General features: G+C 34.9%; 1 protein-coding gene across 1 annotated transcript; it reads right to left on the bottom strand.

Annotated features, from left to right (window-relative positions):
• Nucleotides 1-1,013: 1,013 nt before the first annotated feature.
• LOC138709549 (transient receptor potential cation channel protein painless-like) lies at nucleotides 1,014-23,941 on the bottom strand. The gene is made up of 3 exons (XM_069840401.1): nucleotides 23,846-23,941; nucleotides 7,609-7,715; nucleotides 1,014-6,178 (listed from the first exon to the last, which is right to left on the bottom strand). Exons 2-3 carry the CDS (start codon nucleotides 7,627-7,629, stop codon nucleotides 3,365-3,367), a joined length of 2,835 nt encoding a protein of 944 aa, XP_069696502.1. The 5' UTR covers nucleotides 7,630-7,715; nucleotides 23,846-23,941; the 3' UTR covers nucleotides 1,014-3,364.
• Between the last annotated feature and the right edge of the window lie 300 nt (nucleotides 23,942-24,241).

The following is a 24,241-nucleotide window of genomic DNA, read 5'->3' as shown; positions in this document are numbered from 1 at the left end:
TACTGTTTACTATGACCGTAAGGCTACTATGACTGTATATGCAGTCTTGGATCTGTGTGCAGGACGGTTGAAGTTCATTAGTAGAAGGGGTGGGAGTGAAGTACATTCAAAAACTCAGGTACAATAAAAATTGAAGTAAAAATAAAATGATGTTCCTGTACACTGTACAGGATGCCACCGCCAGATTGCATCTGTGTGCATTGGTGGCTAGTTGACAGGACACGCAAAAGTTAGTATGCTATACTAAAAGCCAGGTTATGAACCGACTAAACCGGAAGCAACGTTCTGTTCCTCGCTTTCTGAGCTCTGTTGCCACATAGTGGCGCAAGATTCAAAGCGTGTTCAGCGTTTGTCACCGATATGTTTAAAATAACTACTGTATATAGTTCTCGATAACACTATCAACAATATTAGTAGGCCTAATTAAAATTACTGCTTTTAAGAAAGCACGAGTTAATGACGCTGGTACGAAATGCGACTCGTAATGCACGTGGTACTCCAAAGGAACTGGGGAGTTTGGCTACACTGTCTCCGTGATTCCGTTGCCAGATTTTCGTTAGCAGACGACATTTTCACGTAAGGTCCAATGAAAAGCTCCGTTCTCCTTCCCCCCTCCACCCCGCCAGACTCAACGTGTCATCGCTGCACAGGCTACCCCTCTAACCCGCACTTTCCTCTCACCCTGCCAACTACTTCCTGTTAGTCGGTTCATAACCTGGCTTTTAGTATAGAGGCTGTGCTCCAAGATGAATGTAAGTAAAGTTAAACTGCGGTCAAACGTGACAGTAGCAGTTCTTCGTGGCAGAAATGCTTGTCAGTAACATTCTAAGCTACGAGAAGCAATTGAATAAGCCACTACATGGAAAGTGGTTTTGCAGATGAGGAGGACACCTTAACAGCGCTTCTGCGAGAGACGGTAATTTCCCTTATGCATAGCCTCCTGTACCCGGGCCCAATTTGGTACTAGCATTGCGAAACACATTCCAGAGATATTGAATCGCATATAGTGAATGTGGGTATGTATGTATGTATGTATGTATGTATGTATGTTTTCTATACAAATCTACACGCTTTGACCGATATGTGTCAAAGCTTGCACATTTAACCTTCATAACCAGGAGAAAAATATAGGCTATATTAAAAATTGTGCAAATGGACGTTAAATTAATTTAAAAAATAAAAATAAGTACGATCAAACATTCATGTGTAATACTAAATTCCAGTCTTCTATTGTCATTTTTTTTTATTATTGACTGTTGTATTCAACATCGACTTTCACGAGGCCATGGAAATTATAACACGAAATTAAATAACACTACTGCTACAGCATGAAAGCTAAAATCTAGACAATTCGTGCAATAAGTATCTTTACGTAGACCAGGACCGTATTATGAATTTCTCGATGCAGTTGTAGATAGTGAGAAAGCTGTGTTTTATTCAACTGAATTCTTGAATTCTTTGAGACTACAAGGATTGCTACGACATAATTATTTTAGTACTTTATATTGAATCACCAATAGTACTATTGAGAAATACTGATCCACCAAAATCATGCAATGGAACAAGAATTGGTCTGAAAAAACTCATTCAAAACGTAGTAATAGAAGTGACAATATTAACTGGAAAAACGAAAGGAGAAGATGTTTTTATCCCACGTATTCCTATGATACCCACTAACATCCCTTTTGATTTTAAGTAATTGCAATTTCAGTGCGACTAACATTTGTAATGGTCATATTAAAATTATAGTAAAGGACAGTCGCTCAAAGTAGCAGACATTAACTTAAAAACGGCGTGTTTTTCAGATTCTCAACTATATTTTATAGTTTTTCACATTCTCAACTATATTTTATATAAAGGAGTGGAAAAAAAAAAAAAAAAAAGATTTTACACATATCGAAAAACAATTCAATGATAATTTTGTCATGTTCCTAATGTAGTAGATTATGTGAATGTACGAGTATGTAATACGACTGAAAATAACACTGCATTAATTCTAAAATATACGTATCCCAAAATATTGTTGTTCATGTCCGAAAATGTGTTATTGCGAAATTCAAAGTGTATAATCACATGTTACGCGTTGTGGGAAGAACAGTCTTTTAATTTCTAAAATACCTGTATACATCCCCCAGAATATTAGTCTTTATGTTAAAAAATTACTTATTGCGAGTTTATATTGTAGGACCTATCTGCATTTTGTAATTATAGAAAATAAGAAGTAATATAATTAATAGCCTATGTTCTGAATTTGTGAGCTGTAATTTCTCAATTCATATTTTAAAAACTGGGTATAATATAAGCGGATGTACAGCAGTAAAAAATTCTCCAGTATAAATTAAATATTATCCTACGTATATTATATTGATTCTTTAGTACGACCGACAGAGAGATAAATTTTAGCTCATAATGATATCCCAATGGGTTCAAACTGGGAACAAGGGAATTCCCTGTTTATCATCAGCTGCCTCTGAAATTCAAGTGAAAGCACACATAGACATGAAATTGCGTGAAATGTACAGCTTCAGATCAATGTACAAATCTTAGTTATTTTATCTCTGCCTCTATGCAACGTCACATTTGCGGTGGGGAAGAAAGGAGACGGCCGAAAGATTGTAATGTTTTTTTAATACGCTGACTCCCACGACTAAGAAATTTAACAGTTACTGACCGGCAGAGATAAATGTAAGATCTGTAGTAGAACAATGATATAACGCTAAGTGGGCATATAGGGACCGAGGAGTGATTTTGTTTTGCTGCAAGACAATGCCAACTCATTTAACCTGTATAAATTTTCGTTTGGTTTTACTTTATTTATAGTTTGATTGTTCTATTATTTCATTTGCATTTTTGGTGATGTGAAAGAGAAGGCCTGATGGCCTTAACAACGCCAGAATAAAAAAAATAGATATACACACACATACAAATTAAAAAAACATTTGAATGTAAGGTACGAGATGAAATGTTTTCTTTCGTTGTCTGATCTACAGTTGTTTTAAATTGAGTAAATCCTTTCAAACATTTGGCTGAGAAGCTCATTAATTCATGTAAGTGACACTATTTAAAGATCCATCTTTATGGCGAGAAAAGCTTAATAAAGATAATTCGTTTTGGTTGTTTATTGTTGACTTCCGGAGTTTTTCGAAATGTCTAATAGCCAGTTTAATTATAAAAAGAAAAAAAAAGGACAACCCGGGCAACGCCGGGTGCTTTCAGCTAGTATGTATGTATGTATGTATGTATGTATGTATGTATGTATGTATGTATGTATAATTATATAAACATACCTATATCATAAAAATTGTCAAATGGACCGAGCAAGTTTTGGGATCATACTCGTCAGTCTCATTAAATCCCAAAAATCTTAAGATTTGGATTTATTTTTAATACCGACCGCAATGGCTCTTCTTGTTATGCTGAAATCCATCGCATCAATCTCCTGCATTTTGTAGGGATCACTATATATTTTGTTATCGTTTGGGTATAAATATAACCTATTACGAGGCAGATCTCTGAAGAAAAAACAGAATTTTCTTAAGAACTGCATCAAATACGGATATCTTCGACAACGAATAGTCATGTTTTCAATGTGTTGGATTAAATGTGCTCTAACAACAAAGCTCACAGCTTCGGCATCATCTTTAATGGCTTTAGTATCGCTGACTGCTAATCCGTTTAGTAAATTTAACAATGCCAGTGCCATCAAACACACAAACAAGAAATAGATAAAATGACTTGTGACTGGTGTCTCCGAGAACGGAAGATCTTTAGCTTCAAACTCGCCAGTAAACATGATGAAAGTATCAAATATGAACAACAAACTGTTTGAGGTCTGATTAATGATGCCCCTAGAAAAGCAGGCGTTATCATCTTTTTTATGTTTACCATGAAACAGAATGTTAAAACTCAGAGCAAATGCCAAAAATAATGGCAAGTAATACAATCCCAATTTTAGGAATGACCCAGAAACTTTCTTAAACATTTCTAGTTGTTCAGATACAATCGGCAGGCGACCAATTATAAGCAAGAATTCCATCCATGCCAGAAGGATGGCGATAGAAGCGCTATGATGCACTACGACGGTGTTAGGCCCGCAACAATAGATTAATGTGGACAAGATTATGGATACATCCAAGAGATTTCCCGGATTGTATAAGTATTCAGTCTTGTCTAATAGAAATTGAATCACTTCCCTCAGTATGATGAGTGACAAAAATATCCACAGAGGTGTGCTAGCAGATATGTATGTTGATTCATCTGGAGAGATCTTGAGTTCAGCCGTCAGGTTGTCATATTTTACGGCAGAATCAGGCGCCGCTCTTTTCCCATTCTCCTCATCATCTTCATTCCATGACATTAAGTGATTCACGAATAACATATGATGTGTTAATAAGATGAGGAATATAGAATATATGCCTATATTGATGTAAAAACCCTTAGAAGCTTGCCGCCACTTGAGGAACAGAATACTGGAAATGAGTGGATGTTTCAATAAGCCTCTGAATTCAGACATTTCACTCATTTTCAACAGCGGTTGCATTTCTGTGTTGAAGTAATGTATTTTGGAGCCTTTTGCCATGGGAATAAAAAAGTTATAATTGAAGGTTATCATGTAACACGGACTGGTTGGAATCACTGTGTTGCTTTCTATGCAGTTATCGAAGAACATCTCCAGAATGTGAGGATCGATGTATTGCAAACACCGTGCACTTTCAGTTTTCAGCATAAAGTCAGCTCCCTGTTTTAGCAAAAGTAGCAATATTTCGTTCTTTCTTTGTCGAGCAGCAACATATAACGGGGTCCCTCCACCATGGCGTGCATTTATATTTGAACCATATTTCAGTAAACTTAACACTGCGTCTTTATTTTCATTGAGTGCTGCAACATGAAGTGCTGTCTGTCGGTTACTATTCCAAATTTTAACAGACGCGCCTGAAGAAAGAAGAATAAGGGTGAGCTCGAGATTCCAGCGAGCTGCTACGTGCAGGGGTGTGTCTCCTCTGGCATCTGGCGCATTCAACAAATGAAGAAAACCCGCTTTTCTTTTCTCAAATAACGACACACATTTTTTCAAAGTGGAACAATTTTCGCCGTCACCACATTTGTTGAGGGCTAACCAATGTAAAACATTACTCCCAAATATTTTGTCCGCTGTAATGCCAATTTTAGTACTTTTATTAGCTAACAACACTTCCAAAGCTGCTACATTCAGTCTCTCAGCTGTCATATGTAGAAGAGGTATTTTAGAAATATGGTTCCTCATGTTAGGATTGCCATTTGTCCGTAATATAGCGTCTACAAACTTTTCTCTTTCCTTTATTAAGCAAGCAAGTTCCAAAATCGTACAGTGATAAGGCTCCTTGTAATGATGGTTAACTAGGTCCCCGTTGTTCCGTAATATTGAAATGAAATCAGGCAGTGAGTCACGTTGGAGGGCTGCCAGCAGACGCATCTCCGGTTTCAATGACCTCGTGTTCTCCTGTGGTTCGTCTGGCAAGAACGATTGAAATTCAGGAAACAATTTCAAAATAGTCTCTCTCACAGTGAGTCCTGCATCTACTAAGGAGCAATCTACATTCAGACTGTGCTCGCCGTGATTCTGCAAGATAAGCAGAACTCTACTCTTGTGCGACTTTCTCAGTGCACGACCTAAAGCAGTGCATCCATAATAGTCCGGCCTGTTGACCTCCAGATCAGATCTCTTCAGAAGTAGTTCCAAGCATTTCACGAACCTCCCTTCCGTACAGTCTCCTTCGACGTTTGAATCCGCAGCCAGATGGAAGGCGGTCCTTCCTTGTTCATCCACAGCGTTCACATCAATCCCAGCTGTGTTCAACAGAAGTTGCAATGTCTCATGATTGCCTTTTCTCGCTGCCATGTGTATCGCATTTCTGTTGTATCGCATGCATTGTACAACGTTCGAACTAGACCAAGCGAGAACTTCTTGTAGAGCTAGCACATTTCCACTTTCTGCAGACCAGTGGATTGGCTTTACTTTAGGGTGATCTCTGCTAGGGTCAAATTCCATATCCACTAAAGCTTTCTGCACATTCTCCTTGTTGCCGCGTTTGCAAGCCTGTCTCAGGGCCGCCACATGGTCATCACTGTACCCATCTTTCTTGTACTCTGGCAGCTGTTCAGCATTGCTTACATTTTCGGTCTCCTCGGTTACGGATACCTGAAAACAATTCAAATTGAGGTTAAGGGAAGGCAGAGGTGAAATTTTGAACAAAACTGAAGAAAATTTGGTTTTTTCCATTTTCATTATCTTTATACACTATATTTTGATATTCCGATGTTAGTTTTTGATTTTGTGCCCTTTAAAGTATGAAATTAAAACCAAGATAACTGTGTTACTATATCATTCCCATAATAAACTAATACTTATTATTTATATGCCTTCTCTGAACATATAAATAGAAAGAAATATTGAAAATTTCTTACAATATGGTGCATGGAGAAATTTATATCAAACGATATAAAGTTTTATAAAATTATTAATATTTACAGAACTATTATACTCAGAAAGTTGAAACTTGGTATGTCCATTACTAATATACTTGTATCCATGATCAATTTCAAACAAATCGGATAAATTTCGTGCATTTTGAAATATTCACCTCTGCCTCCCCTTAAATTCACTAATTATAGTCCCCTCTAATCAATTTCATAAATGCAGATGTGACAAAGTCAAAATAATAAATACTCTGTGTGCCTTGAATTGTGATTTTCTGTTAACGAACTGTGACGTATATTATGCAGATCGGGCTTTCAGGTATAGCTCCCTGTGAAGTTGACATCAATAATTACAATACAAAAATTGTTCCGGGCCGGGTATCGAAGCCAGGAGCTTTGGATGAGCACTCTATTGGTCTACCTACTAAGAAATCCAGGAACTGTATCACACATCGGCTCAAAATTTCCCTATCCATACACCACAAATGACCTGAGAATGCGCTAAAGCCCCAACACTGTGTGCACACAAACTCTGTGTGACTTGAATTGTGGTTTTCTGTTAACGAAAAGTGACTTATATCATGCAAGTCTGGCTTAAGGTGAAGCTGTCTGTGAGGCTCACTTGAATAATTTAACGGGCAATATTTTTCCGAGGTCGGGTAGCAAACCCGGAACCTTTGGGTGAATGCGCCAGCCCACTACCGACTGAGCTACCCAGAAACTGTACCAGACACCGTCTCGCGTAGATAAATATTGTTGTGTTGTTTGTTTTGTCAACTGCACGAAGACGGGTCTGAACCTCAAAAGTAATGCCGAGAATGGACCAATTACGAGGCAACCAAACCTGGAGTTAATGGGATAGGGTGACCAGTTCCTTTCACCCTCCACTGCATACATCTCCGATTATATTTTAGCTACAGTACTTATTACACGTCAGACTTGAGATGCATACAAACAAATTGTTCTTCCTCTGAAATATATGGACAAGTGTACTGTCTGATAATATAGGCGTATGTACATATTAGCCAGAATCTCCATCAGAGGGTTGTTGTTGTGTTATTAAATTAAAAATATGTTACAGAGGGTCTTCAAGAAAGCTCCTATCTCCAGTTCAAAAATGAAAATGTGCAATTTGATGCGTCATCTCCTTACCATCTCCAGATGCTCCGCCATCTTTTCTTCTCGATATGCGTTAACCGATGGTAGAAAAAGTCCTTCTTTGCCGCCCAGTTGTTGTTAAGGAGCGGGTAAATCTGCATCTGCCACAGAATAATAAACGATTTTTGTTAGTCCTACCACAAAAGTTTTAATTTTTCCTGTTTTCTTTATTAATATGATTTATTGTCATGATTAATTAAACAAAAAACTATAAGTATGTAATGCGGTACTGAGTATAAACGTATTGTAATATACTGATTATTATGTATAACCAACAGTCATACAGATAGCCCCAAAATAAATTATTTTTACATGTCCAACATGCCTGTAATTGTATGATATTCTTTGTGATGAGTATTGTCGTCGCATGTTGAATTTTAACACACCCTTAAGAATTTTCGAACAAATTAAGCATTTCACATTCTCTCCACTAACACAAACAATTTCTCTTCCTCTTCATCCTTGAATGCACTGCGTCCATGATTAGAAGGCATTGTGAAACGGTGGAACACTCCGACCAATACAGATATAATGGCGCATAAACATTGAGTACAGTATAGGTGGGGATGGGTGAGGCGAAGCGCGCTCATTACGTACTGGCTTCGGTTCCGTTCAGGGGCTTACTCGCGAGTACGGTTTTGGAGACGTCTGAGATCAAAGACGTTATAATAGTATACTAAACTCACACAGAGCGCTGGTGTGCTGTCCAAAATTGAAACCAGTCTGCGCATGTTTATGCCGCCATGCTACTGGTAGAAATAGAACGGTAAACACGATTGTCATACTTGTCCTTTGTTTTGTCTCGGGTGTTTTTAGTGAATAGTGTGAAAGTAATGGCAATATAATTTTGAAAGATGATATATTATCGCCGCGCTCTCATGCTTAACATGTCGGCATCATACAATAACGTGCGGTGTGGTTTAAAAAAATAATTTTGCCGACCGATTGTTGCTCTGTAGGTTTCACTCTAAGCGTCACGTTGTCACGTCTACTTTCTCGATAAGAATAAGCACTAGTTTGTTATATTGTTAAATGGCTATTATTATTATTATTATTATTATTATTATTATTATTATTATTATTATTATTATTATTATTATTTCATATACGAGTACGTTGGCTTTCTTAACTCTTAATAATAACTCTTTAATAATAATTTTTAATCACATACCTTAATGTTCGTCCTCAGCACAAGACATTGCAACCTCGGGTTTAGTCTACGTGGATTAGACAAGTGTCATTTAATAATAATTGAAGCAGCTTATTGGTTGCATTATTGAAATTGAGGCGAGTGATTGGAGCGGCGACACAAGAAATTGAAAACAATAATACAATTAAATTTCAAAGACCTGCCGAACGCATGAGGCCGCTCAAAGACCTGCCGAATGTTAACCATGAGAGCGCGGCGATAATACCATCCCTGTTTAATTTTCCAAGCTATTCGCAAAAGGTACGATATAATATTATCTCTGTTGATACAATATCAATATCATTAAAAATCAAACAGTAGTTTACGACAAGAAAGAATACTTAATTGTTAGTACAGGTATATCAGACTGTAGAGAAATCCCACAGAGTGAATTATTTAGACTTACACATCAGATGTTAAAACATTAGTGGAAAGATAACTTTTTGTTTTTATTATGTAAATGAATTTATCTGCAAGATAATAAACTTTCATTCAAGAACCATATATGGATAAATAAATATACAGATAGTAAATAAATAAATAAATAAATAGCTATAATAGCTAAGCCTCCTTTGTGAATTTATGATTCAGAATTCACCTATAAATAACTCTTTTACATTTTGCCGGATATATTTTATTAACAAAAGCAAGGAATGGCATCTTATTGATATTGCATATGTGCATAAAAATTATGTACCATCACTCCGCAAGCAATGATAATATATCTATTTTATTTATTTAAAATAAAAATACAATATGTAAAAAATCCACACATAAAAAGTATGTGTTTTTTTTTATCTTGCATAAAGTGATTGTTTAGTTTTTAGGTCTTCACGTTACCTATTGTTTGCAATGTATTAGGTACCGATACTTTTTATAATTGATAGCATTCCCTTTATTAATTGAAAAATGAATTCAATGTAATTTGGCTACCTTCGCATATTATATTTTGCCAGATTACCTATGTCCTGTGGTCTAAAAGTACCGGTAATATAATTTATTTTTGATTCTCTAAAACTTAACAAGTCTATACTGATTATCGCATATTTATTTCACTTAGGAATTTGATTATAACAAGAACTTCTGTAATCAAGGTGCATGTATTTATGTCTTGTGATCTAAGATTTAATATGTTAATATAATTTTAGATTGTCTGAAACCTAACAATTTGCTGATTATCGTAAAATTATACAATCTATAATGTGTATTGTGTAGGCCTATTTATGGATGTATCAGTATGTTTTCTATAAATTGTTGCATACGTATTTTCTTTTCTTTAATGTTCTAACGCATATCAATGAAACTTTAAATATGTTTATTTCGACCTAATTTTACGTTAAACGTCGAAAATGGCCATAATATGTCAATTTTAGATCATCACAGCGTTAAATTGCGTGATTTACGCACTGTTATTATTTGTCTGCTCTCCAACAATATGGCGGCAATCGCAGCGTTCAATTTGCCCCGGTTTCCTCGTTTCGCGCAGCCGAGACTGTAGGGGCTTGTCTGAGATAGACTCTCGGAATAGACAGCAACGCCAGACCCTATCAAAGCAGTGGTGTATAGCTAACCAGTTTAACTTAGCGTTTACAGTACCTAATAATAATATATTAATGTATTAGGAACTAGACAGGTACACGTTACTATACTTAAATAATTTTGGTATCTTTCTGATATATTTAATGTACTCTAAGTTCAAGTGGACCTATTATTAGACTGTAGTCCTGTCCGGCTTGGCCTTTTATTAAAAACCCAAACTAAATGCAGTTATTTAGTAAGTAGGCATATTTTACTCATGTAGAAAATCACCTGATATAACCTACTGTAGATATCAGAACTACATATTTTTAAATAATTTTATGCTCGACCATGCCGAAATGTAGTAATTATACACCTGGTAGCAGCCCTTTAATGGACCTCATTAAAGTACACCTATCCATTAAAGTTCAGGTGTTCCACGAATCAGAAAATACCATTGTAGCAATATGAAAGCGCAAGTATCGATTTCACCAATTGCACAATAAATAACCTACATTTGAAATAAAGTCAGTTCTGTTACTATAATAATTAGCATTAACTGTAAATAATATTCAAATAAATTCAATTTGTCATCTCGTTTTTTAATGTCTAATTCAATTTCAAGGTTATATCAAGATTAACGTTTATTTTACTCTCTAGATTATATCAAGGTCGTCGACATTTGTTTCTCGGAAAAAATCAATACTTTCGCGTCTGCGCACATCTCACAATTTACGAGGTAGGCTATTGCACAAGGTCAGTTAAGCTCCTCACTCAGATAACAATAACATGAATACTTATGAATAATTTCAAGTTAGAAATATGGTCGAACATAAAAAGTCGTATGAAACTTGCCTATAATGGTAATTAAGACGCTTGTATGAAAATTATGAAACTTGCTTGCGCTCATTTCATAAACATACTCGCGTCTTAGTTACTACCATTATTGGCTCGTTGCATAATGTAGTATTATACCTTACTAATGGCTTGTGCAGCAAATGCTGTAAACTAAGTTCATTAGACGTTCAAATAAAATTTTTTCAGATTTATTTTCAATGAAAAATACCAGACATTTTGACAGTTATTTGCTTCCATAATAATTAAACATACTCCCTCTGAATTTTTTTTATGCCAAATACTTTTTCTTGAACCTATACACCTTCAGTTTTTGAGTTTAAAGGCGACAAACTCAAGGAACAATGTCAGAACGATCAGGGGATTTTTCATGTAGGAGTAAAGCAATAGATATTTCAGGTCATTGTGCATTGTAGGTGAAAGTTAAAAAAAGTCAGATCTGCTATGCTTTCGAACAATAGCATAGCATCTTGGTATAGCTATTGCAAGTAGAGTTTGAAATGTAGAGGGTAGAATCATTTTATCCTGCTAAGGGATCTTGCTGAAATGATCGGGAGACTACAACATTTTGTAGACTTCTTATTTTATCAGTTAATAATAGCTTTTGACCTTTCCTTAGGAACTGTAATTTTTGCGCTCTCTCGAGCCAATACTGAAGAGAATGACGCATATAAATATCTACACCATACCTCCATTAAATATATGAAAAAGACCCAACCCCACTTGATTAATAATTATAAAAATATTTCATTTTTAATAATAATATTATCTTAGGTAAGTTTTGTAATTATATAAAATAGCCGTCACTCAGTAAATTATAGAAATGAAGATCTAATTTAAGATATTCTCTATATCTACTTACATAACTTCAAAAGATTTCACTTTCACATCATCAATATAGCGTTAATACGTATAATTAATGAAAAATAGTCACATCATGACATTAACTATAATAATATTTCATTTCTAATGGTAATAATGTCATCAAACCACTTCAATTTTTGTACATTTTAATATCCAATACACACCTGTACTCAGAAAATTACACACCGCAGAATCAGACCTGTAAATTATTTTTAGTAAGTCTTGAAGTTTTTAATAACCAATTGAATTTAAACACTAAATAATATGTCAGCAACTGCAAGTCATGGCCTTCGTGTAATAGCCTATTGTTTATTGTAGTCTGTTTGTGTTTTGTTCTAATCTGAAAAGCCATTATTTCTCAAAACTAACGACAGATGGATTTTGGAAAATAGGAAAATTATGTAGGAAAATTAACATTTAACTGAAAAGTACTATTTTTCTGAAAGATTTGGTTTCCAAGCTTCAAAATGAGGGGCCATTTATTAAAATCCGTTCAGCCGTTTTCCCGTAATTTCCATTACCAGTTCAAATTATGTATATAGATTTTCTATATAAGTTAAGAAGAAGCGTACTTACTTACAAATGGCTTTTAAGGAACCCGAAGGTTCATTGCCGCCCTCACATAAGTCCGCCATCGGTCCCTAGCCTGTGCAAGATTAATCCAGTCTCTATCATCATACCCCACCTCCCTCAAATCCATTTTAATATTATCCTCCCATCTACGTCTCGGCCTCCCTAAAGGTCTTTTTCCCTCCGGTCTCCCAACTAACACTCTATATGCATTTCTGGATTCGCTCATACGTGCTACATGCCCTGCCCATCTCAAACGTCTGGATTTTAAGTTCCTAATTACGTCAGGTGAAGAATACAATGCGTGCAGTTCTGTGTTGTGTAACTTTCTCCATTCTCCTGTAACTTCATCCCGCTTAGCCCCATATATTTTCCTAATCACTTTATTCTCAAACATCCTTAACCTATGTTCCTCTCTCAGAGTGAGAGTCCAAGTTTCACAACCATACAGAATAACCGGTAATATAACTGTTTTATAAATTCTAATTTTCAGATTTTTGGACAGCAGACTGGATGATAAGAGCTTCTCAACCGAATAATAACAGGCATTTCCCATATTTATTCTGCGTTTAATTTCCTCCCGAGTGTCATTTATATTTGTTACTGTTGCTCCAAGATATTTGAATTTTTCCACCTCTTCGAAGGATAAATCTCCACTTTTTATATTTCCATTTCGTACAATATTCTGGTCACGAGACATAATCATATACTTTATCTTTTCGGGATTTACTTTCAAACCGATCGCTTTACTTGCTTCAAGTAAAATTTCCGTGTTTTCCCTAATCGTTTGTGTATTTTCTCCTAACATATTCACGTCATCCGCATAGACAAGACGCTGATGTAACCCGTTCAATTCCAAACCCTGCCTGTTATCCTGAACTTTCCTAATGGCATATTCTAGAGCGAAGTTAAAAAGTAAAGGTGATAGTGCATCTCCCTGCTTTAGCCCGAAGTAAATTGGAAAAGGATCAGGTAGAAACTGACCTATACGGATTCTGCTGTATATTTCACTGAGACACATTTTAATTAATCGAACTAGTTTCTTGGGAATACCAAATTCAATAAGAATATCATATAATACTTCCCTCTTAACCGAGTCATATGCCTTTTTGAAATCTATGAATAGCTGATGTACTAAGAAGAAGCTACGTTTATTATTTATTGTAGCCTACTATTTTATAATTCATTGCACTTATTAGAGAGATACACTTTACAAAACATGTACTGATTTCTTGTTGTCTTATATGAATGTAACACGTTATCTATTATTTAAAAACAGTTTAATTCATTTTGCAGAGATAGGTCAATAGAATTCACTTTGTTCATGCCTTCTTTTTCTCTGCTGCTGCCTACAGAACTCGCTTCCGAGTGATGTAAGGGGTTGTTGGACAATAACTTCATTTAGGTCAAAATTACATAAATTCTTACTTAACAGATTAATTGCTGATTAATATTTGTTACGTATAATAAAACTAACATCTGTCCATTCTTATTATTATCATTAATTTCTCTAAATAGATTTACTAAACCTCTAATGGCAATTACATTAATATTCTCATTATAGAAATATATTTTAGATTTATATATATATATATATATATATTTTTTTTTTCCTCCTATAACATAGTCCTAGTAAGCTTATATTAATTTTCATCATTTTACTAGCTATCTGAAATATTAAATTAATTATAATTGATTGAATTAAATTAGCTCATAAAGTAAGTTAGTACTTTACCTTATAGTCTAAATTTATATAAATATGTAGTCTACTAGTCGTTAAAACTGAAGAATATTGCTGGAGAACCCTTTAAGTGTAGTGTAAATATTTGTAATTTAAATATGTATTGTATTGATTAAGCCTGGTTGAGTGGAAGAGAAGGCCTTATGGCCTTAACTCTGCCAGCGAAAATAAAACATTATTATTATTATTATTATTATTATTATTATTATTATTATTATTATTATTATTATTACAGGATAGATTCATTGCAACCAGTGAGCGCTTCATCGCACGCTCTTGACCTTGACATCGCTGCTCTACCACGAGACATGACTCCACCACTAATGCCCACCCAAATGTTATGAATAGGGAACGGAATTTGGAGCAGTAAAAGCTAGTATTGGCATCTACACAGCCATTTGTTTACAACCCTTTGTACCAAACCCTCCCCTCTATGACATACTCGCAGATCTCTGCACGTCAACAACAGGTGAACGGGACAGTTGTCGCATAAGAACTTCAACATGCAGGCTTGCAGTTCAGAGTAGTGAAGTTCATGTACAATGCCGAAAGTGAAACCAACTAACAATACAAAATTGAAAGACTATATTTGGAAAAGCTCCAGATCGAGTATCAAAATTCAGGGAACAATTCCCTAAATTGTCGCTTCCCCCATGTCCAGTTCTTAAGAGCTGGGGGTCATGGTTAGAAGCTTGCAATTATTACGCACATCACCTCCAATCTGTGAAGAAAGTGGTCCAGTCTTTCGATCCCAATGACGCGGCTGCGATTCAAATACGCCAGGAACTGCTAAATGATAGAACAATCTAAAAAGAAGTCACGGATATTAAGTCAAATTTTTTATATTTACCGGATGCCATTATTCGATTAGAGGAGTCAGGAATAGAACTAGTTGAGCAAATAAATATTATGAGGACTATTGCAAATAAACTGAGTGCAGTAGAAGGTGAAGTAGGAAAACGTGTTGGTGAAAAAATGAACAGAGTTTTGATTAAAAATGATGGGTACAATATTCTTAGTCGGATTTCAGATATACTAACAAAGCCATGTCCCAATGACGTCATTCAACATGTGAATTTTATTGACGTATCTTGTTTCAAGTACTTATTCTCCAATTGTCTCTGCAGATGTAAAGCGGAGTTTTTCCATGTTAAAAAATTTCCTTCCTTGCAACAGAAAATTTGAAAAAGATATTTACAGTTTATTATAACAATGCACAGCAGGAATAATTATTTCATCAACAAAACATAGCATTAATTGAAAATGCAATTTCGTTTGGTTCTACATATTCAGAGGCGAGTTCCATACAGAAGACAATTGTCTATCAGCCATCAATATTTCCACGCGAGGATGCAGAGATTGATATTTAATTATGTATATTTGTAATGTTGTTTATTGGTGTCCTGTGCGTTGCCAAGAAAAACACATGTAGTTCAAAGTGAAATGCTGATTGTGTATGTAGGCCACTATATGTCATTAAACTATAACAATTGTTTATTCTGAAATACGTTTACAGCACATTGCGTGTAAGTTTGTATGAAGTGCACTGTACTCGTCCACGCAGCTCGCTTGACAGCCCCTGAGCTACAAATATCTATACTACGTTTCACCATTCGTTATAATTAGGGAAAGGGATTTGGAGTATTATAAAGAATGGTGAAACGTAGTATAGATATTTGTAGCTCAGTGACTGTCAAGCGAGCTGCGTCACAGAGCATGGACGAGTACAGTTCACTTCATACAAACTTACACGCAACGTGCTGTAAACGTATATGGAATAGTCTAATGTCATATAGTGGCCCACATACATAATCTGCATTTCATTTTGAACTACATGTGTTTTTCTTGGCAACGCATAAGACACTAATAAACAACATTACAAATATACATAATTAAATATCAACCTCTGCATCCTCGCGTGTCAGTGGAAATGTTGATGGTTGATAGACAGTTGTCTTCTGTACGGAACTTGCCTCTGAATATGTGTGTTTTTCTGTCAGGAGTGTGTTAAATTAATACTCTTATTTACAATATCATGAAATATGACAATATGTATATAACGTACAGTATACTACAGTATTTACAATATATAAAATATACTACAATATTTATAACATAGCCTATTACAGTATCATTAAATGTTGATCAAAATGTAGAACCAAACGAAATGGCATTTTCAATTAATGCTATGTTTTGGTGATGAAACAATTATTCCTGCTGTGCCTTGTTATAATAAATTGTAAATATAATTTTCAAATTTTCAAAAGACAACTTTGCTTTGTTGCAAGGAAGGAAATTTTTTAACATGGAAAAACTCCACTCTACATCTGCAGAAACAATTGGAGAGTACTTGAAACAAGATACGTCAATTAAATTCACATGTTGAATGACGTCATTGGGACATGGCTTTGTTAGTATATCTGAAATCCGACTAAGAATACTGTACCCATCATTTTTAATCAAAACTCTGTTCATTTTCTCACCAACACGTTTTCCTACTTCATCTTCTACTGCACTCAGTTTATTTACAATAGTCCTCATAATATTTATTTGCTCATCTAGTTCTACTCCTGATTTTTTTAATTGAATAATTATTTTTTAATTCGCTGAGTGGAATGTTCGCACTAATAAATGCACCACACATTTCTTCATAAAATGAGTGCATTAGGGCACTGGAACCTTGCTGTAACCTTTCTTCTATTCTCGCACAAGCTTCTTTATTTTTGTTTGTGTTCACATGACGCTTAACATTGAAAGTCCTATCACATGACACGTAATTATTACAAGGCCGGCAGAATAGTTGTTCATTCCCAATAATGAAAACAGTTTCTCCATACTCCAAAAAATGATCTTTCAATTTTGTATTGTTAGTTGGTTTCACTTCGTAAAACAATTTATAAATTCGTTAATCTTCGATGCTACTTACCTATTAGAGTTCTACGAAATGTTTATTTGGCCATTTTTCAGTCTATCATTCAATATGGTATAATTGTTTGGGGTGGAAGTACAAAAATTAATCTTAGTCCGTTAAATTTACTACAAAAACGAATAATTAAAATTTGTTTAATGAAACGTTTCGATTATCCAACTAAATTAATTTATTCTGAATTTAATGTATTTAATATTGAACAAATTTATAAGTATACGCTGTTAAAATTTTATCATAAAAATCGTAATAAGTTTGTATTACAGACACACAATTATGACACAAGACGAAATATTAATTCAATATTAGTAGAACCTAAATGTCTCACATCTGCTGGTCTAAAGCATAGAATAAATTTTGGCCCTCGGTTGTACAATGCTTTAACTAAATTACACCCAGAACTTCTAACATGTAACCCACTAACATATAACAAGAAAATTAGAAGCGTGTTAATATCTTCAATTTGATTAAATAAATTTATAGCCTATGTGTATGAATTAATCAACCTATATTATATTTGTATTCTATAATTTTGAAATATATATTAGTCCTACTTTTCACGTGCGATATTATTCTTCTATAGTGTTAATATTATATTATATAATTCCATTGCCGCTGTAATTATATTTTAGTTCCTATTTTATTTTACTTATTTATTTATATTATTATTTTTATATTAATATTATATCTGAACTGCGACCGAGCACGAGCGCTGCTCATTCGGTCTCAAATTTTGTTAATACTACTGTATCTTCTTTTTATATTGCTTGTATTATTTTATTTGTATTTCTCTTTGTTTGTTTTGTAATTATATTTCTTTATTCTGTATATTTGAAATATTTGAAATAAATACTTTCGGCATTGTACCTGCACTTCACTACTCTGAACTGCAAACCTGCACGTTAACGTTCTTATGCGACAACTGTCCCGTTCACCTGTTGTTGACGTGCAGAGATCTGCGAGTATATCATGGAGGGGAGGACTTGGTATAAAGGATTGTAAACAAATGACTGTGTAGATGCAAATACTAGCTTTTACTGCTCCAAATTCCGTTCCCTAGTTATAATATTCCAAATCCCTTTCCCTGGTTATGAAAGACATACTGGTGCTTGCTTAGTAAAGGTAGGCAAGTCATGGTAACGGGTGGAAGGAGTTAAAACAAGGACAGAAGAATAGGAAACGCAACGAGGCACTTTTTCCCATGACTGTACCGTGTATTCAGGAGGCAAAAAGCACTCCCCATTTTTTGCGAACAGACTACAGTAATTTTGGAAGTGCTTTAATATATTAGCTCAAAAAACCATGCCGTATAGTGCTGCTAAAGACTGCCTCAACAGTAATAATAATAAAAAAATCGTATTGTTTTTACCTACTCTACATCTATATATTTGTACTTATATCCCTGACAATCTGCATTCCATTCTTTACTTTTCTTTACCTTTCGTCAGTTTATTTAATTTAACTAAATATAATGAAGAGAAATTCTGTGTTTATTTCAAATAATTAATTCGTGAGAGGATAAGAGAGTAACCGACGTCAAAACGCCTGAATTACGTGTTCATACTACAGGGACATCATTCTATTTTTACTAACATTTCTAATATTAACCTCCTATACGTTTGAATCAACTATTAAGAACCAGAAACATCGTTTGCTACCCCCTTCCACGACTGGAGTTCGATGATACTGGCGTAATATACAAACAAATCACTTTACTACGTATAGGAGGGAAGAAAAGTAGTTCATCCATTTACGTAAACTAGGAAATATCACGATTTTGAGTTTGATAATTTTCATTAGGATTTTTTAAATCAAAATACAGTACAGTATCAACAATGAGTGTTTTTACTCACGAACTGAGCTTTCCATGTGGACATATTCATTATGCAGTGTATATTATACTGTCTACAGCACATTAGCGTACAATATAGAGAATGAAGTTAAATTGAAAAATAATCATAATATGGATATTTAAACACATTTTTGAAAATGATGGCCGTTCATTTCAATACAGGCTTCAGTTCGAATGTGCATATTATCGCACTATAGACTATTGTACGTAATTCCAATTACCAGGTTCGTACTTCGTATCAGTAACTCATGTTGAAATAATTCTGTATCTACTCTATAAAAGAGTACCTTACGTAGGCCTACTGTAAATTCAATCTTCACTTCTGCCCGATCCGAAAAGATAAAATTACTCAGACATGCTATCTACTGTCCGTCCAAGTGGTTACGTCGCAGCGTCGTAGAAAGAGAGGAAATCACGTGACAGTTAATTACTTAACGAGGCCCTTTTATTTAAGTTATTTTAAACAATTGTATGGGTATAATATTACGTAGACGTCCAATTCCTAACAGAAATTAATATTCTCAGAAAAGAGTTAATACAGCCCAGCCACTAGCATTTACAGACAGGCGAATAGAAGCAGGTGGAGGAAACCGGGATGCGACGTAGGCAAATAGAAAATGATGCAATATTGAAAGCTCTTTCGTCACTGGAAAACGCGAACATATTTTTGGAACGTACTGTTTACTATGACCGTAAGGCTACTATGACTGTATACGCGGTCTTGGATCTGTGTGGAGGACGGTTGAATTTCATTAGTAGAAGGGGTGGGAGTGAAGTACATTAAAAAACTCAGGTACAATAAAAATTGAAGTAAAAATAAAATGATGTCCCTGTACAAGCTATACAAATCCAACCAGGTTCGCTTTTCAGCAAGATAAAGTACAATCATCTCTCTTAAGAAAATGTTGTGCAAGCAGTGGCGATTTCTCTTAAGGAGCACAGGAGCAGTACACCACCTCTTCAAATAAACATGTTTTTAAATTTATATCAATGAGCTGCAGTAGACTATGTGAGCGACATAATTCTTTATTATAATACTATGTAAAAATAACACTGCATGACTCTGTACTGTTCTTGTTGACGCCTGGGACTTACGTTTGTGCGAGATCGTGCGTATTTGCTTGCTTTCCGCACAAAACCAATACGCGGTAAGTGTGAAATACCACATTCAGTATTCCCAACGTAACACACATAACAATATCCCTCTTCTTACCGCTTAAGCGCCATATTCATTTTACTGCTTTAGGCTTTTAACATATATTAATTTTTACTCCATTTTGAATCTTGCGTACACCACTTTTAACACTTGAATATAATTAATTGATGAACTAGTGGTCTTACTCGTGTTAAATATGAAATATCTGTCCGGCTTATAGCTGTTTCAGTGCTTCACGCACCATCATCAGAGCCTACTAGATCGCGGCGTCATCTCGAACTTCTCTGCCTGTTAGGAGGGTGTGTTTTGTTGTTGGAAGGTGTTGAATTGTGGAGTCGAATAGTGTGTGTGTACTGAAATTGATCTGTGTGTTGAGGATTTGATCAGGGTGTGTTTTAGTGTGTTTGTATATTTCATATTGTTCCAGTGTGTTGAGTTTTTGGTTCTTGGGTTGTGTGTGTAGGATTTCCATGTCCGTATTTATGTTATTGTATGTATGGTTAGTGTTGGTTATGTGATCGGCGTATGTAGATGTATTGTGTCCTCTGGTTATAGCTTTAGGACAGACAGGCAGATCATTCCAAACAGGCTACAAAGAACACATTAAAGCTATAACCAGAGAACACAATACATCTACATACGCCGATCACATAACCAACACTAACCATACATACAATAACATAAATACGGACATGGAAATCCTACACACACAACCCAAGAACCAAAAACTCAACACACTGGAACAATATGAAATATACAAACACACTAAAACACACCCTGATCAAATCCTCAACACACAGATCAATTTCAGTACACACACACTATTCGACTCCAGAATTCAACACCTTCCAACAACAAAACACACCCTCCTAACAGGCAGAGAAGTTCGAGATGACGCCGCGATCTAGTAGGCTCTGATGATGGTGCGTGAAGCACTGAAACAGCTGTAAGCCGGAGAGATATTTCATATTTAACACGAGTAAGTCCACTAGTTCATCAATTAATTATATTATTTTTAGAGACGTTTAACATAGTAATAATTATAAATTGGAAACTTACCACTGCAATTTGACCTAAATTGCACTATTAATTATTGTTTTGTAAATATTTGCAAAAATTAAGTAAACTCTACAACACCACAAAAGTTACTGCATTTGCAATGCAAGTAACATTAAGGAGGCAGTGAAAAAATCAACAAGATTCCAGATGCCGATGTTATTACTGCAGTATGTTATATAAATAATATTGTTAAAATATTAAAATGAAAAATAAATCATTACATAACCTTACCGTTTGTTTTAAGTTCGCATTTATAGACTGGGAGAAAAAAAGACAGACGTATATCACGGCCTGCTGGAGTATAGTAAACACAGAAAACATTTTATAGCAACAATGTTGAAGATAGATATTTTAGTTTTTAAAAGTTGCCGTCATTGAACAGAAACCAAGATGGAGATTTCATTGCAACTAATTAGAAATTCCTCTTTCAGGTATGTAATAAACGATCTTCGCACAAAATAATGTACGATACACGAGCGGTATATTTGTTTTCATGTTCTCGGAAATTAAAAAAGCTCAACTACATGAAAACATCAACATACCGCTCTTGTAACGCATATTACTATTACCGGTCGACACTTGAGGCACACTGCTCCATTCGAGCATGCGCAGTAGTACTGTTTCACTGGCAGGCTTTGGAGCATGGTAGGGAGCCAGTACAGTGTGCGTAGGAGGGGTTAGGAGCACTTTCAGATGTGTTCTCAAGCTCGTTCCATCATAATGTTACAATGAATAGTGTACAAAATCTTTTAAATGTGTAATTTTCTATAAGAAAAGATCAAAGATCAAAATAAAGAAGATGGGTAGACCTACACATGAATTAAAATTATAAGTGACGAAGAATAGTAGTAGAGAAGTGACTAGAAAATTCAACATTCGGACTTATGAGAAATGCAATATAAAAGACGCTGTATTTTGTTTTCCTTGCCTATTGTTCGACGGCGAACATTTATTGACAAAAATAAGTACTATTATGAATTTTATTTATTTTTCTGTTTGAATTTAGGACTGTGCGTAGTAACTACATAATTTTGATTATCGTTCTGCAGATATGATTGATTTGAAGCACATGAATGAAAGAATTAAAAAACACGATTCTTCAGCTGCACACATCAACAATAAATTAGCAGTATTGGGTGAAACAAACATACAGACGCAATTGGATTGTTGAACTTCACAATGATAAAGCTACCGAGAACAGATATGTGCGTGCGGTTTTGTGGAGCTTTGAGTTGGCTTTAAGAGGTCACGAAGATGGAAACTCATCTTTAAACGCTAGTATTTTTCTTGGCCTCATCAATTTCAGTTCTGAATTAGACGCACTCTTAAGGAACATTTGGAAAGAGGAACAGTGTTTAAGAGCACATCAAACACTATACAGAACGAAGTCCTTCAAGCCATTTTGATGTATGCCATGATGAGGTTTCAAAGAAATAGAGAAAGCTGCTGACTTTTTAGCAGTTAAGGCTGATGAGACGACACACGTATCGAATGCTTGTGAACGTGTGAACTGTGCTATAAAACGCAATATAGCGAAAACAATATTATTTACGGTGTGCTGCAATAGAAATTGAACACTTTACTTTGCTATTACTGGACCTACATAGGAAACTGATTAACTGTAATTCCTTGACTAACAAAATTATGTAAATGATATGTTGTTATTGAAGTGTTGTATCAGTGAAGAATTATGTTGTGTCAGTGAAGTGTGTTGTATCAGTGAAGAAGTATGTCGTGTCAGTGAAGTGTGCTGTGTAAGTGAAACGTGTTCCTGTCAGTGAAGCTTTATAGTTTATAGTGGCAGTGCATAGTATTTGAACAGTGAAATGTTTTTGAAGTGTCAGTGAAATCAGGATAGAATCAGTGAAATGTTTCGTAGTTCCATTGCAGTGGGTGAGTTAACAGCAAAATGACTGTAATTTGAAAGGTACTTGTGCATATATGAACATATCATACTCGTGGGTTTTAGTTCGATCTTAGTTTTAAGATACAAATTAGATTTATTTCAAATGTTATTTTAAGTGATCGTTTCATTTAATTTAGGATATTCCCTGTTGTTATTATTGTTGTTATTATTATTATTATTATTATTATTAATTATTGTTAGTATTAATTATTAGTATTATTATTAATTGTATTTTTAATTAATAAGTTTATTATTGTCATTATTGAGTGTAATTAGTTACCACTGCCACCGGGTATATACCCATTGCAGTGTGAATAAATACATATATACAATAATAATAATAATAATCATCATCATCATCATCATCACCATCATCATAATCACAATAAATATTTGTGCACCACAAGGATTATTTATCACCACACGCCACTGTGTGCAAGTTATGATATTCCTGGACTAAATCACCATCATTATCATCTTTGTTTTTGATCTATGGCCATAAATTAATGAATGAAATAGTGAGTGAGTGAACAAGTAATTAAGAAGTAATAAAACCAAAATAATATACTCGTACGTCTTTGGTAGGCCTACTTACGTGATATATTAATTCCTGCTGCAGCAACGTCGACGCGCCCAGCGGACAGTAACTTAACTTTGCGACTGTAACTTATTTGCAAAGTAATAACTCTTCTTCATTGCAATTAAAATCTGAAAGGTTCACGAGATCACACTGTCTTACAGAAATAACTCACCAGCCTTCATTTCTATTGGAGGAAAAGAGAAGTCGGTGTTATCAATATGTTTATCATCTTCTTACGTGATTAATATTCTCGACATAACAACGTTCTCAAGATTTAGAGGAAATTATGAAAATAACATGATCCTGGAGACGTTATGTCATGCGTATGGAGCCCAGAGCCTGAGAAACTTGTGGTGATTAATTACAGCTATTATAAACTTTGCGGATAAGGTGCGGGCAGCGAGCTTGTAG

Source organism: Periplaneta americana, chromosome 11 (genome assembly GCF_040183065.1).
Source record: "Periplaneta americana isolate PAMFEO1 chromosome 11, P.americana_PAMFEO1_priV1, whole genome shotgun sequence".
Taxonomy (NCBI): domain Eukaryota; kingdom Metazoa; phylum Arthropoda; class Insecta; order Blattodea; family Blattidae; genus Periplaneta; species Periplaneta americana.
This window is presented reverse-complemented; position numbering and strand designations above follow the sequence as displayed.